The sequence below is a fragment of the Barbus barbus genome (assembly GCF_936440315.1).
Source record: "Barbus barbus genome assembly, chromosome: 19".
Lineage (NCBI taxonomy): Eukaryota > Metazoa > Chordata > Actinopteri > Cypriniformes > Cyprinidae > Barbus > Barbus barbus.
The window spans coordinates 7,716,527-7,734,162 of NC_136747.1; the positions used below are offsets into that span (position 1 = coordinate 7,716,527).

The 17,636-nt window shown below is 37.3% G+C and overlaps 1 protein-coding gene across 1 annotated transcript; it reads left to right on the plus strand.

Annotated features, from left to right (window-relative positions):
* The first annotated feature begins 556 nt into the window (after nt 1-556).
* On the plus strand, nt 557-16,616 carry LOC306884900 (succinate dehydrogenase assembly factor 3, mitochondrial-like). Its single transcript, XM_079441139.1, has 2 exons — nt 557-947; nt 16,291-16,616. The coding sequence occupies exons 1-2, from the start codon at nt 780-782 to the stop codon at nt 16,483-16,485; spliced, it is 363 nt and encodes a 120-aa protein (XP_079297265.1). The 5' UTR covers nt 557-779; the 3' UTR covers nt 16,486-16,616.
* The last annotated feature ends 1,020 nt before the right edge of the window (nt 16,617-17,636 follow it).

Genomic DNA, 17,636 nt, shown 5'->3' on the forward strand with positions numbered 1-17,636 from the left:
AATAAATTATGTTATTTTTGTTTTTGCACACAAAAAGTATTCTTGTAGCTTTGTAAATTTACGGTTGAACTCCTGATGTCACATGGACTATTTTACCGATGTCCTTGTTACGTTTCTATGCCTTGATCCTGGTAATATCCTTGCTGTCTATGGGAGGGTCTCAGATTTCATAAAAAATATCTTAATTTGTGTTCTGAAGATCAACAGCATGAGGGTGAGTAATGACAGAATTTTCATTTTTGGTTAAACTATCCCTTTAACATGTTTAAATATTTCTGGACATAAGTGACCATGGACCACAAAACCAGTCATAAGGAACACGGGTATATTTGTAGCAATAGCCAACAATGCATTGTATCCAAAATGTTATGCCAAAAATCGTTAGGATATTCAGTAAAGATCATGTTCCATAAAGATAGTCTGTAAATTTCCTACCGTAAATTTTTGATTAGAAATATGCATGGCTAAGAACTTCGATTTTCTCAACATTTTGATTTTTATTTATTTTTTTGCAATACATCCCAATCACCAACAGAGGACAGCAGCAGCTCTGCTTACACTCGCGGCGCTGCGGTGAAGAAGTCTGCACATACACAAGGACAGCACGGTTAGGTAATAAATGGAATGTAGAAACCTTTTATAATATCTCATATTGGATAGGCTCACCTCTCTCATAAGCCTTGGGTTTAGTTTTTTAGCACTCGTTCTGGGCTGTTGCTGTGTTCAAACAGGACGCGCTTGTCATATCTAGAGTTTACTGTCAGATACAGACTGAAGTTATGGCTCATGTATCAGCTGTAAGGTCTCTGTATAAGAGGATCCTGCTGCTGCACCGCTTCATGCCCATAGACCTGCGGGCTTTGGGTGATCAGTATGTGAAAGACGAGTTCAGAAGACACAAGACCGCATCAGCTGAAGAGGCGACACGCTTCATGGCGGAATGGCAGGTAAGACAAACCTGCTGCTGTCAGTGTCACTTGACTGCAGAGAAAACTAATGCATTTAAATCACATAGGTTGCATCAAGCCCGTAGGCCTTCCACTGATAAAATATTTGAATTCAATGGCACATGTATTGGTGTGATACCTTTAGTGTTGTAAAACACTTAAGACATAAATCTATCATTTCCTTTTGGACTGATATTTAGTCAGTGACATGAATAAGTTACATGTAGCATTGCCCAAAAACAAGTTCACTTTAGCATACTTTTAAAGAGGAATGGAGATATTCTTTAAAGCGCAAACTTAATGTTAATGTTTGTGGACACTGAAAATGCTGAAAAATATCATTTCTAGTTAAACTTAATTTGAATTACACATCATGAAGTTGCAATTTAGTACATTTCAAATATAATAACTTTCAATGTAATAATGAACAACACACTAGTTAAATTGTACATGTGCTTTAGTATGGTAGCTAACACATTAAAATTATTGTAATATTGCACTCGTGTAAAATAATTGTACACTTTAGGAATTTTATTCTTTTAGCATAGCAAAAGAATATTTAAACAATGATTATATATATATATATATATATAGATATTAAACTTTTTACAATGACATACAAAACAAAATATTTAAACAATATAATACAATAGAATACAATACAAAAAAACAAAACAAACAAAAAACAAGGGATGGAATGGGCTAACATGGATTGTTGGAATAAAGCAGGAAGAGTTTTACATAAAAGTAGATTAGACAGGCTTGACGAAATCAAGGAAGAGCTGCCATACATCTTGGAATCGACCATGTAGTTTGGGCTCCAATAAACGTATACCTTCCAATCGGGTAACATGGAACAACTCGGACAACCAGGTTTTGAAAAAAGGAGCATCTGAAGATTTCCAGTTTAAAAGTATTATCTTTTTGGCAAGAACCATACCCAACAACAGTGATTGTTGTTGAGAGCTTGAAAAATGTTCAGAAGTCCCCTCAGAAGTCCCCAAAATTGCTAGAATGGGATCAGGCTTCACAACCCTTTGAAAAAAAAGTCAAATATGCTACTCTAAAAATCAAACCGGTTCGTACAAAACCAGAACAGATGCAATAGGTTGGCCTTTGTCACTTTACATCTATCACATATTGGAGAAATAGTGTTGTATATTGGCGTTTATTGAACAATATTGGAGGCAATCATTCTATATTTCATCAGACAAGTCTACGCCAAAATCTTCTTTTAGGTGGTTTGTGTTTACAGGCATTGGGAAGACATTAACAAATTGTGAGATCAAATGTCTAGAGGTTGGATTGACATAATATATTCATCAAATGTATTAGTCTTTGGTTTGCTAACAACCTGACTGCTGACTTCTTTAACATAATGCCTTATTTGTACCGAAAGAAATCAGACCCAGGAAGATTCAATATAGACTGTAATTGACTAAAGGATTCAAACATTTCATCTACATAGAGATCCCCAATGAACTTTAAACCTTTGCTTCTCCATGCAGCAAACCCCAAATCAACTTCTGATGGCTTAAACAAATGATTGCAAGCAATTGGAGTATGAACAGAGACATCAGGCAAAGTACAATATCTTCTTATTTGGTTTAATATTCGTATTGAATTTTTTATCATAAAAATCATTCCCAATAGATTTTGATGGAGACACCTTTGAGAAAAGTAGAACTGGAAGACAAGACTTAGTTAGGGTTATTGTCTCTATCCTAAGCCATAGTGGATCAGCTATAGAAGAAATTTCACTAAGAAGACCCTTCTGCCCGTAGGATAGAGCTCTAGCATTTGCTGCCCAATAGTAAAATTTGAATACTGGAAGCCCAAAGCCTCCTATCTTTGTGGGTTTTTGTAAATGCATTTTTGTTATGCGGGGAGTTTTATAGGCCCAGATAAATGGCATGATAATTGAATCTAAAAGTTTAAAGAAGGACATGGGTAGATAAATGGGAAGATTTTGAAAAGGGTATAGAATCTGTGGTAAAATAATCATTTTAATAGCATTGATCTTTCCAACCATTGGTAAAAGAAGTAGCCTCCATCAACCAGTATTATCCTTTACTTTATCAATCATTGATGATAAATTCAGTTTAAATATGTGTTTAGGTTTCTTTGGAATCTTTAGGCCAAGATAAGTGAAGTGATCTTCAACTAGTTCGAAAGGCAAAGAACCAAAGTGATTGGGATTTGTATGCTTAGAAAGTGGCATAAATTCACTTCTGGACCAATTGGAAGAAGGCGGACATTGTCAAAAAGAGAACATGCTAGGTATGAACCCAGTTTGATCTGGATGTATTATTGTTGCAATATGTTTGCCTAATCTATTAGCCAGTACTTTTGGTATTACTTTCTGATCAAAATTGAAAAGCGGTATAGGCCTGTAGTTGGCTGGATCAGTGTCATCTTTTCCTCTCTTCTAAAGTACAGAAATATTGGCCTCATATAATGATCTCGGAAGACTATAATTTTTTATAAGAATCATTAGTCATTCTCAAAAATTAAGGGGCTAATTTTGAACCAAAAGCTTTATAGAATTCACATCCAAAGCCATTGGGTCCTGGTGTTTTACCAGACGGGAAGGACTTAATGGCCCCCAATATATCTGCTTCAGTGAACAAATCTTCTAACTCCTCTTTTGAAGCCTCACTAAGTTGAACTAGGTTAAGACTATCAAAGAAAGCATCAAAATCTAATTGGCTAGCATCACATTTTGTGGAATGGATATCAGTATAAAATTCTCTAATCTGATTGGTCTTTGCCTTTTCGATTTTATGGATTGCTTGTTTTGCTTACTCCCCTCTTAACTGTCTTGCCAGTAGAGTTCCCGGCTTATCACCTTATCGATCTGTTTCAGTTTAAGTAGGAGGCCCTCAATTATTTTACCTAAAATGGAATTGTATTCATATTTTAGCTTCAAACTTTTGTTGTAATCCTCTTGTGATCCAGAGCTTCTATATGCCTGTTCAAATATGGGAAGTACATTTTCAATTTCCATTAATGTTATTATTGGTTCTCTTTTTGGCTGCTTCAAATGAAATAATGTGGCCTCTCATGACTGCCTTAAGGGTGTCCCATAAGACTGAGACTAAGCTGTTATCATTGGTAAAGAAATATTAATCAAGTTTAGTACCAATATATTTGTCAAAAGATGGATCCTTTAGATCAGGGTTTCTAAAAATCTTGCCCTGGAGGGCCAATGCGCTGCAGAGTTTAGCTCCAACCCTGATCAAACTCATCTATTTGTGATTTTCTTATGATCCTGAAGATGTGATTGGCATGCTCAGGTGTGTTTGATTAGGGTTAGAGCTAAACTCTACAGGAAAGTGGATCTTGTGGGCCAGATTTGAAGATCCCTGCTGTAGAAGATATGGATTAAACCGCCAATGATAACTTTGCTTCCACAAAATATCCTTAAATTGAATAGAAATGGTACTGTGATCTGAAATCAACCTGTTGTGATACTGTGTATCAATTATACTAGGCACAAGCTCAGAAGTAATCAAAAAATGGTCAATATACGATTTATGATCTGAGAGTAAAATGAAAATTCTTTATCTGTAGGGTGTTGCAGCCTCCAAATATCTCCCATGTTCCTGTCTTTAAAGCTGCAATCCGTAACTTTTTTTGGTTAAAAGTGATCCGAAATAAATATTTGAGCAAGTACATAACCAGCCAGTGTTCAAAACTATCACCTTACTTTAGCCTGATTCACAACAGTAAGCTTATAATAATGTTTTCTAATTTGAGTGGTACAGGTAGGTTTTAGCAGGAAATTCGAGCATGGCACTGCGTCATTACGTCACATTTGTAAACATAAAGAAGTTGTCCCGGCTAGTAGGCTATCGCACGTGAGGATCCTGCAGATGGCAGATCGTTTATAGCCTTTTCTCACAGCAGCTAGAATAATTAAATGTATCATTTTGATGGTGGATTGTGATCCAGAAAGGATTGTGTGTTTATGAAACACATGTGAATGAAATTAAATTATATTCCAGTTTTAAATATGCTTCTGATTACAGATAGCCTGGGTTTACATTCTTTGTATTTTAAAGAATTGCTTTTTGGGTATTTGATACGCTAACAGATGGTGTCAGAAGTGTAGGTTTTGATATGTCGATGAGGTGCAGAGTGCAGCGAGTGACACAACTGAACGGAACGCGCCAACTTCAACGAGCACAACAATAGCCTCGAGTGATACAGCGATCAATGCATTGGTGGGCATGTTTCAGGCATTCATGCAATTTCAGAATAAACGAGACGAAAGGCAGGAGCGGGAAATGTCCAGAAGAGAGCAACAGTTTAAAGTCCTCACTCATCAAATCAACCAGTTACAGGCGGATGTAGACAACGTCAGACATGGAGTGACGGCTCAGCTGTACAGACGCTGGGATATGGTATGTTGTTGCCCAAGTTACAGGAGGATGACGACATAGAGCAGTATCTAACCACGTTTGAGTGACTGGCTGAAGTGTATCTGTGGCCAAAGGCTGGGCGGTTCATTTGGTCCCGTTGTTGACAGGGAAAGCCGGAGCTGCATTTGTTGCTATGGCGCCTGATACTACTATGGATTATGACAAGCTGAAAGAGGTACTTTTAAAGAAATATGAAGTGAATACCGAGACTTATAGAATTAAGTTCCGTGCTTTGAATACTCCAGCGAATGAGTTGCCGATGGAGTTGTACGTTCGATTCAGGACTCATTTTCAAAGTGGGTTCGGCTGGAGACAGTGACAAAGAAGGAATTAATGGAGACTGGTGCTGGAGCAGTACATGAGTGTTGTTCCCGGAGGTTCGCACGTGGGTTAAAGAGAGGAATCCGGTATCCACCGAGGAGGCAGCCCTGCTGGTTGAGTCATACCTCACGGCAAGAAAAGGTTCTTCGATATCCCTTCGCTTTGCTGGCATTCAGCAAAGTAAAAGAGGTAAGTCTGTGGAGTCGGGGGGTAGTACACACTCACAACAGCAAACACAGATTATTAAATCCACCCACCTTAATCCCAGACCTTTTGTGTTAATGTGTCAGTCAGTAGACAAAGACAATGTTGTTTGCTATAATTGCGCAGAGCCGGGCCATACGAGTCCTCATTGCTCAGTTAGAAAGCACAAGACCGCTCATTTGTGTTACATACTCACTTCAAGTATACCTGCCACCATTAAAAAACTAAGGCAGACACAGGACACAGAGCTAGATACACTCCGTGAATTGCCCTTTGCTGATGTTGATATAGAAGCTGACACAAAATGTGAAGTTAGTCGGAGAATGCTGAAGCGTAGAAATGAGGTAACTGAATTAATGCAGGCTTCACAGCAGATCAATGTAGAGCTAGAGGAGTCTGAAGACACTGAGTTGAGTTTCAACATTTCAAATGAATTAGCACATACGCAAAGAGATGATGTTACACTAGCAGAGTGTTTTGACAAAGTTGGGAAAGAAACCAAACTTTGAAAAGCATGCTAATGAAGTTCATTTCTGAGACTGGGACAAATGGCTACCGCACCTGCTTTTCGTTTATCGCAAAGTCCCACAAGCATCTACGGCAGGGGTTTCAAACTTAGTTCCTGGAGGGCCGGAGCTCTGCAGAGTTTAGATGCAACCCTAATTAAACACACCTGATCCAGCTAATCAAGTCATTCAGGCTTATTTGAAAACTAGATGGCTGCAGCCCTCCAGGAACTGACTTTGACACCCCTGATCTATGGGATTCGCCCCATTTGAACTTCTATTTGCCCATCAAGTAAGAGGGCCGCTAGACGTCCTGAAAACCAGCTGGGAGGAGAAGGATAAACCTTGCAAGTGAAACATTCTGTCTTATGTAAACCTTTTGGCTTGCATGAGGCACCTTCGGTATTCCAGAGGATGATGGACCACATCCTCAGAGAGACAGAAACCTTTGCAGCAGCCTGCCTAGATGATATAATGATATTTAGCGAGACCTGGGAACAACACTTGCAACATCTCAGTGAAATTTTGACAAGAATCAGGTCAGCTGGCCTTACCATCTGCCCTGATAAATGCAGCATCACCAAATCAGAGACAGTTTACCTTGGACATGTGTTGGGACATGGGGTAATTCGCCCTCAGCAAGGGAAACTCAAAGCCATTCAGCACGCTAAACAGCCAACAACTAAGAAACAAGTCCGCTCTTTCCTTGGGCTGGTGGGGTGGTATAGACGTTTCATTCCACAGTTTTCTTCCAGACCGGTCTTACTGACCTGACGAAAAAAAAAGACAAATCGAACAAGGTCATTTGGACTGAAGACTGTGAAAAAGCATTTGTTGACTTGAAAGAAACTCTGTGCAAGGAGCCAGTATTGCAGAGCCATGATCGACCATTCACGATACAAACCGACGTCTCAGAGTATGGTTTAGGTACCGTACTTCTTCAAGAACAGATAGACCAATTGCACCCTGTGGCTTACATTAGCCGCAAACTTTTGCCAAGAGAGACTAAATATTCTGAAATTCAAAAGGAGTGTTTAGTGGTGAAGTGGGCATTGGACTCATTCAAGTATTACCTGCTAGGCAGGAAATTTACCTTAAAAACTGACCATCGAGCCTTAATATGGCTCAACCGCATGAAGGACACTGACGCTAGGATTACACGTTGGTTTCTATCCCTGCAGCCTTTTGAGTTTGAATTTGTGTACCGTAAAGGACAACAGAACTGCACAGCAGATTTCCTCTCCAGGACACCACATGGGTGTCGAAGGGAATGGTGAGGTAATGTCACAGAGTGACCTCGTGACCATGAGACTATGCACATGCATACACCCATACCGCATGCAACATATCGCACTACACGGTCTAAATGCTGGCACTGATAACATCATAAGTAGACTGTTGTAAAGTGTTTGTGTTAGTATGTGTCAGAATATTCTTTGGGTGTAGTTATGTTTTCAGTACAGTGTTTTGTATTTTTTTGTTTTGTGTATTTATGTTTATGTTGTAGATTGTATTGTGTTTTTATGTATTGGAATAGCATAGAAATGCTTTAACTTGCCGATTTTTGGTATGATCCAGGAAGGGGAGGAGTCATGATTATAAATTGGCTGCCAGAGTTCAATAGGTGTACGAGTGCTAACTGTGGCTCCGGCCTTTTTAATGTTTTCACAATTGCAGTGAGTAGTGTTGAAAATATGGTACAGTTTTGTTTTCTGTTTCAGTGTTTATTTTCCGTTGTGCTTCTACGTTTGTTTGGATTTCACCCCTGCACTTGTAAATAAAATCACCCAGCTCATTGTAAGTCCTGTCTTATGGATCATTATTTGGATCGGCTGGTCGGTGATCTCTAACAGTTGGTCAGAACAAACATGGCAGACTTACTTACTTGTTCAGATGACAATATCCGGCAACAATTCTTATTTGGGTGATATATTCCAAGACGTAGGCTAGAATCTGTTATCGCGAAGTACAGTAAATATCCACACCGGTGCGGTGACTGACTGCCACGCATACTCTTCAGAACATTAGATTCATCCTCGCTGGAGCCGTGCCGACTCACAACCCCACGCAAGGAAGATAATTCCCCGCAAGGCTGGAATTCTAGGTTTTCAAACAGAGATGGCGACAAAGAGGCAAAACTTACATACTGCATCTTTAATGGAAATTAATTTAAGTGAAATTTAATTTGACATTTATTTCAAAGTACACTTAGATATATAAGATATTGATGATGATTATTATTATTATTAATATATTTTTTTCAAAATATATTTTATATTTTTATAGATTTTTAATTATACTTTTTTAACGATTTAATATACTTTAAGATTTGAAGTACAGTAGAAGTGCATATTCACTACAAATAGTAGGGATGCACAAAATTAAAACAATGGATAAAAGGACAGTATTAACTTTTTTAACTATTTTGTGTAAATACGCTTTAAAAACTAAAATCAGTCATTTTAATGTTACAAGTGAGTTTAGGGTATCAACACATTGTGTTGTACATCATGAAAAAAGAGATTCATTTTGACATTTGTTACATTATTACATTTAACTGTTTATTAATTAATAGTAGTTTTAAAGATGTAACTGTAGGTGAACTTTAATTAGATGAGGGTTAGGGTTAGTTAAAAGAGCATTACGGTAAATATCTAAACTGACTGATATACAGTTTATCCAATATCAACCAATACTCAAATAAATAAACACAGTATCCAATATGGTACTGATATATCATGCATCCATACATGTCACTATATATCACAATTCTCACATGTAAATAATCTCTTATTAATCTTCATCCTCATCCTATTTAGCATTTTCCATCTCGATTAGGTTGTCAGCAGCCATTGTGATAAGATGGGTATGAATGTGCATAAATTTTAAACGGAAACCGTTGCATTGCAAAAGGAACTGCTTTTACAAGAGATGTTACCAAATCTCCAGTTCCTTAATGAGTCAGGAAAACTCAGGCCTTTGCTGAAGGCTTTCCACACGATGGCAGCACATTCATAAATTCTCCAGCAGAATGAAAACTTAATGCAATTTATCCATTACCCTTAACTAACAAATCCTTTTCTCTCAGGGAGCACAACCGTGTCCAGACACCATCTGTGTACATCAATTACACTTTAATCCAGCATCACCTTGATAAGAGTTCTTTTTTTAATTTCAGTTCTGTGAGGACAGAATCGTGCCGTTTATGAGAGCACTGATGTCGCGCTCATATGAAAATCTCTGTGACAAATCCAAAGATTAAATTCAATGCATGAACTCCACTTGAACATGCAGCAGCATGCATTCAAGGTGCAATGATGCTGATCTTCTATTACTCTACGCCTGGAAATTGGGGATGCTTTTTTAACAGTCAAACTTCACAAAACGAATTACACCTGCAGTATGATTCAGTGTCAGCAGCTCTGACATGAGTGTGGACAAAGCTGACTCTTATTGCATTATTGCATTTTTCGTGCAGTGTGAGAACGCGCTGTTCCTGGATTGGTAATGACAGTAACAGATATTCTTTAAGAGGGTAAAAATCACACACTTGCAGGTAATGAGAGTCGCTCTGTTCTTGTACAGAAGGACATGTACACTTCCTTCCAAAATGAGCTTCTGACTGTCAGGAGGAAATTCTATTTTTTTGCAGCAGTTCAGATATACATCTAGGCAGTTACAGAACAAGGTAAACAAAGTAATAGAATACACAAAGTAGACCTTAAAGGGATAGTCCACCCAAAAATTTCACCCGATTATGTACTCATCTTCATGTTGTTCCAATCCTGTCACACAATAGCTTTGTGTGAGAAAAAGGAAATTGAAGTCATTGTTCACTGATAGATTGTCCTCGACTAGATCATTGTTTGAGTTAAACTCGACTACAGATTCATCCAGAGTGGTTTTGTGAAATGGATAATGCTATTCATTGAAAATATTTGCCTCAAAAGAACAATTTATTAATTAATCAGACTTCACTAATTATTTCATATTTAGCATATTTACATATTTAGGTCTTTTTCTTGGCAAAGCTGTCGTATGACTTCAGAAGACCTGGAACGTAGCATTCAAGTCACTTTTAAGATGTTTCTTCTTTCATTCATTTTGACAGCTCCAGTTTCACTTTAATTGTAATGAAAAGAGTGGCCAGGATATTCACCATTTGTTTTGCATAGATGAAAGGAAATGACATCGGTTTGGAATGACATCAGGGTGAGTAAATGATGACAGATTTTTAATTTGTGGGTGAATTCAACTGATGTGCTGGGGTGAGGAGGCAAAGTCCTCAAAGTCCTTACACTATCAGGAAAAAATATATTTATATATTTTTACATTAACAATATAATCAATATTCTATTCATTAAAGCCAAGTTATATCTAAGTGTGTGAGTTGTTTACTTTTTTAAATTAGTCTTCCCATTAATGCCATTTATATTGTTCATTCAGACTGCTTTATGAACATGCACAACCACAAGAGGCGGGATTTATCATATGAACCAATCACAGCCGAATATAACCAGTCATATCCAATCATATCGCGATGGAGGCATTGCCTCCTCTCATGTAACTTTCCCCCATTTATTTTTAATTACACCCCACCAAACTCACCACACACTATAGGAGGTCTCTCACTATAGGTCACTATAAATTCATATATTATGTAAACAAAAACTTATTTTGGATGCGATTAATTGTTTGACAGCACTAGTTAAAACTCAATGGGCTCAGGGGAGGCAAGAGAGACGCCAACTCCCACTGAAATTTTACCTGCTGGTGTCGCTGTTGGACAATTTTTCTTTAGAAAAACAAGTGATTTTTTTTTTTTTTTTTAAATATTGTGTAATATAGCTATTGTTTTATTTTTGTACTCATTTGTACTGAATTTTTTTCTCTCATCTAACATTTTGAAGAGACACTGCCTCCCTTGCCTCTTCTGAGGAAACACTCCTGACTCATAGGTATACAGGATTCAAGTAGAGTTTGACATGAGCAGTACTAAGTTAACCACGTGATATTCCAAAATTGTAAAATGGGTCACTTTTTTATTTGATTGAACTGCTTTGGAATTGAGGTCACTTGCGGCAAGGCAAAAATATGTTTTGTGGTGGCTACAATGTGATTGAGTGATTTCAGAGAGCATGAAACCATTTCAACTCTATTTACAATTTATGAAATAAACCATTTTAGTATTATATTAGGTCATCACTTAAAACCTGGGTCCTCCCGAATCAACCGGTTGAGAGCGTTTTGGTGTCAGGAAAATGGCTAATGCTTTAAAGGGAATCTCTCACCCAACAATCTGTCATCATTTACTTGTTCATATCATGAAACAAATCATATGTTGGTTCAAACTTACTTTCTTTTGTGGATAAAAATGTTTGTTTGACATGTCAGTGGGCTCCAGTGTTTGTTTCCCAACATTTTTCCAAACATCGGCTTATGTGTTCTGCAGAAGAAAGAAACTCATACAGGTTTGGGATGACATGAGGGTGAGCAGAAACCCCCTTTGAGATGTTGTCTAGGTGGGCAGCTCACTAGGTTTTTGAAGTACTTCACACGGTCTCTGCTCTGTGAACGGTGGAGTCCACTCTGATGTGTGTTTAAGAACCCCCTCCCCGCTCATTCATTAGGAGGTGAGTGAATCACTGTAGGGTCTCACTTTTCAAAGCACTGCTGGGTAAAAAAAACAAAAAAAAAAACAAGGAAGGGCGACGGAGCCAGGAACAGGCAAAGAGTGAGCTTCCAAATGTGATTAGGAGCACTGAGTGTTCACTTTAATCCAGTTACAGTAGAGGGCCCAGGGGACTTCTCATCGCCTAATAAATCGACCGCATTGCAACAGACAAGCCTTCCCTGAGGAATACAAGAAAAGAAGAGAAACAGAATGTGACGGAGTGAAAGTTCTGTTTTTTATATATGGCTTTGCCGTTTTCACCTGGTGGACGATACATTTGTTGAATAAATTCCATAGACTTATTTTGATAGAGGGACCAGAAAACCATATTAATCCTTGATGCAACATGCTAAAAACCATTCAGAACACCATTAAAACCTTATGACAACCAGCAGGCAACCAATCACAACCACACTTGGTAAGCATGGTTATTTTATAGCTGTATAACTGCAACTTAAACTTTAACCATAATTTTAAACATTTTTGTTACTTGAAATAAAATCAACTTTTACTGAAGGAAAATAAAATATTTAAGGTTACACTTTATTTCGATAGTCCACTTTAGACATTCTACTAACTATAAGTAACTTTGTAACTACATGTCAACTAATTGTCATTAATTTGCAACTACATGTCTACTAACTCTCAGAGTAGACTGTTAGGGTATAGGTTTAGGGTTAGTAGAATAAGTTGACATACTTGCAAAGTTTCTCATAGTCAGTATGTTGTATGTTGTGGACCCATCAAAATAAAGTGTTAGAAGATAATAAGCAGACAGTCTACTAATACTCTAATGACTGCTAGTTGACATGTAGTTGCAAAGTTACTTACTGTTAGTAGAATGTCTAAAGTGGACTATCGAAATAGTGTTACCATATTTAAAAATGGAACTTGTTTTTAATTATTGTCCAAGGCAACATTTCTCATTTTTATTTAGTTTAACTTGATCTACTATAAACTAAAACTGATATAAAAATGAACAGAAATTGCATAGACGTAAACTAATAAAAATGACAAATGCAACAAAATTACAAATGTTTTATTGCGTTTAAAATGAAAACAAGCTATAAAAATAGATTATTTGCTGTTTATACTAAGTGAAAATAGTGGCAAATATCTGCACCTCAGTATTGTAGTACATTATAAAACAGTATGCAAAAGTAACATAGTGAGTATAAATTATAAATTTCATCAAAATTATTAAATGGATGCCACCTTATTTCACCCACAAAGAAGGTAGGGTGCCACAGCATTATGTAATTAACATGGACCAATGATAGTTCAGAGGTGTTTCACAGTCAGCGCAAAGTTTTTTTTGGAAAGTAAACCACCAAAACACTTTGTTGGAGACTTTCCTTGATGTATATTGGTTCCTTCTCATTAACCTCGGGTTGCTCCTGTGGGATTGTCCCTGTAATAATTGCACTATATGTCACTTTGGATAAAAGCATCTTCTAAATGACTACTAGCATACCAGTAGTTTCCAAGCTATTTTGTACATACAGAGTGGTGGACATAGAGCTAATCTATTTATCTGTATGGATCTCGAAAGTTCTGTGTCCTTGAGAAAGTCAGGCTATTCCAGACAAGCATGAAACGGGTTGCCTGATTACGTCATTGTGATGGGAAGTGAGGTGTTTATATTCAGAAGGTGAGCTTCACCAAAAAGCTTGCCATTCAGCATGCCCACATCCCCTCCATTCTTAAAATATTACTCCTTGGCAAATGTTCAATCTAATTACATTATGTAGAGGAGGAAGCTTCTCAGACAAATGGCTTTTTGCTTCCAAAATTGAATTGCATCCAAATTCCAAGACGTTAGGAAAGTGAATGAGAGTTCTTAATGGTTTTGTTTTCAGTGTGTTTTTCTGAATGAGTCTCTCTGTAATGTCTTGTAGGTTTGATCGTCAGCAGTCGTGACGGACAAGTTTCAATTAAGATGTCAGAAAACCCAAGCTCATATGATAGAATCAGCGGTACGCTGTAAATATGGTTAGTACTGCAGTTTGGGACTCTGTGTACTAGAGTCTTACAAGGATTGGGGATATGAATAGTATGTAACAAATCTGGTTCAGATTATGATTTCAGTCACTGATTCTGTTAGTACTTTGCGGATAACCAAACTACAATCATTTACAAAGTAAATAAAAAACTTAATTAAATTAAAATATATTGTACCTAAAAGTGAAATAAAAACTGTACTGTACTTACATGTTAAAAAACTGTACTTAAAGATTAAATGAATATGTACCGTACTTAACATTTAAGCCCAACTCTGAGTGCTTGAACGGCGAACGTGACAAGTATAAAAGCCTCGTCCGTTTGGGAAGGTGCGCGTGCAGTCAGCGGAGACAGGCTAAAGTATAAATCCAGCTTGAGAGGGCAGCGTTTTTTGTTTTATTTTTTTTCAGTTGAGATGCTGTGGTTGCTATGATATGGAATATCCCCTGAAGTAATATGGCCGATGCATTGCGAATTAAATGTTTCTCCAAGCATTATTTTTCATAACAAGGAAGCTCACGTACCACTAGTGATGCGCGTACCACACTTTGAGAACCACTGGTTTAAATGATCAAAATACTTTTCAATACAACAAAACTAAAGTGAATTTCTGTCTGTAAGTACACATTATACTGTAAATCAGACATGACTTTAAGGTGACTTGCTGTGAGGGAATCACTAAGACTGAATCAAACTATTTGAGCGACTCATTTAAATGAACAGTGGTGTAAAGTATTTGAGTAAATGTAATTAGTTACTGTACTTAAATCTCTTTTTGGCTGCTTTGTAGTTGTCAAAGATGTTAACAACTTTTACTCTCTACTTGGCTACATTTTTGAATAAGTATATGTATTCTTTCCTCCAATACATCTGTGATGAGTAACGCGTTTTCTGCATCATTTTATGTTACAGAAGAAATGATATCGCCATCTACAGGGCATTGAAGGTACTATAGCTTGTGCGTTTTGCCATTACTCGCTCAAACTTGTCAACAAGGCTATTTGATGTGAATATGAGTGCAGTAGCAGGTAGTGTTTCATATGAGATGAGGGCATAGTTGAGAACTTTTTGAAGAATATTGGTTTACTTTTTGAGTACTTGAGCTTAACTAAGTCCTTTAGTGTTTGTAGACATTTAAGAGGCTGTTGAGTCAAACTTGATATATTGCAATTTTGAGGTGTTCAGTTTTATTTAGATTTTAGAAAATAAACATGTGATTGCTCTCCTTGCAAATTAGCTGTTTTTTTTTTTTTTTTCACACTAGCATTTCTTTTAGGTGTTGAGGACTAGTACATCTTTGGGCCTACATTCAGCATACGAGTATATTACTGTTAAAAGCCAGATACTCTAAGAATTTCACTAAAGTTGTATTGCAATTGATGACTTGTTACTTGTAACTGAGTCCCTTTTGATGATCTTCGCTGGAAGGTATATGTACTTTTACTCAAGTATGCTTTTCAGGTACTTATTACACCTCTGTAAACGAATGTATTCGACTGCACTGGTCACATTGTATGTTTTTTCATTTCTTTCATTGCGGCGCTGTACATTCAGTATAAAATGTGGTCCGTGAGAATAGCAAAAGAATGTAGACCTTGAAGAACAATGCATCCGTGCGTCATGGAAATAGTTTTTTCTTTTTTTAAATGGAATTTATTCTGAAAATGTAACCAAACTCACCAAGAATGCACTTTGAGGAGCCAGTATGTGTCAATAATGGAAGGACTGTTCTTTAAGAAGTTAACAAAAAAGAACTTCCAACTCTGATATGCTGAAGGCCAGTTTTACTAGCAAGATGAAGAATGTCGGTTTTGTAGGACTTTTTGTAAAACTTGTAGACCTGTGTGGACCTTTCATACAGACGGTAATCAATGATATAGATGGAGTGATTTCGACGGACTGAGAGAGAGCAGTAGGCATTGACCTCCATTAGACCTTAGAGGATTCCCTGATCCTACACATCCCCCATCAACCCCCGTGACCTGCGTTTCATCATGTGAATTGCAATCAATGAATCTCCAACAAAGAGAAATAAATAATTCTGTCACGGTGTGTTATAGTAAATCAATAGCGCTCTATCAAATGAATACCTCACTTGTGCCTGAGTGTAAAATCAATACAAGAACCAATAACAGGCACACGAACATTGAGGCTTTGAAGTTCCAACAGGTTGCCTATGTTTTCATAAGTAATACTTTTGTCTTTCTGTGCAGAACTACAAAGACACTCTACAGAAGCAGGTGATGGAAGCGGTGGGAAACAAGAAGTTGGAGTTTGGCTCTGATTTACCTGAAGAGAAACTCAAAGACTTTCAAGAAGAGCAGATCGGACAGCTTTATGAGCTTATGCATGAATCCACAAAACCCAACCGGCAGTTTGATATTCAAGAGGAGGGAACGCCAAAGTAACACTCTCTGAAGGGAAAAGAAGGATTCTTTCCTTCCTCTCTACGGGGAAGTCGTCCCATTGGGACATGTTCTGACTCTTTATGAATGTCTTTTGTTCATAGCTAAGACCGATGATTACATTAAAATGCTTCAAAAAGTATTTGTTGCCGCTTCTTTTTGATGTTTCTGAGGATAGAAGAAAAAGATAAAGGTGGTTTTGTGAACAGCAGTTATAATGAGGATGCTTCATCTTTGGTAACAGCACCACCTCCGATCAAAATTTCATTATGTTCGCTTCCAAAAATGTGGTTTAACCGCTTGAGCAATATGGTTGAGCGCACTCAGTGCTTGACATACATCACAACTATGCAGTGTTTTCAACCACATAATGTTTATTTTAGGTTCCAGACATTTTAATACACATAAGTACTAGTAAAACAATACATATATAGTTTGTAAAATACATACTGACGATGCATACTAATCCGTTCAATTATAATCTGATGTTTTTTTATTCATATCGGAGAGTGTAAATAATTATAAAGTTCACTATATTCTTCTCCCAGTGCTCTGGCAACTTTCATTTATTTCAGGAGAAATAGATGAATTTACATGTTCTGGATCCAACAGATACAATTCTCTGAATTGCGGCGTAAACTAACAAGATGGCACCTATTACTCACCCTCATGTCATTCCAAAGCCGTAAAACCTTCATTCATATTCAGACCACAAATTACAATATTTTTGATGAAATCCGAGAGCTTTCTGACCCTGCATAGACAGCAATGCAACTTAAATGTTCAAGGCCCAGAAAGGTAGTAAGGACATCATTAAAATAGTCCATGTGACATCAGTGGTTCAACCCTAATGTTATGAAGCTACAAGACGACTTTTTGTGTACAAAGAAAACAAAAGTAACTCTCAAAGTGTTTCCCATTATGGTGTACAACAGTTTGTCTGTTCTGCAGCAAATTGTTCCAGATAATCCTCAGGCCGAATAGTATTTTCAAAGCCATTTGACCTCTAACACTCGAGAGAAAAAAAAGGATGCTAAGACACCTCTCTTTCGCTGTTCCTCCATCACAACTTTCTCAAAGGATCACAGAAGGCACTGTAAGAGAGCAGAATGCTCCCAGCAAACAACCAACCAGCTGACTGCAGCATACTGTGC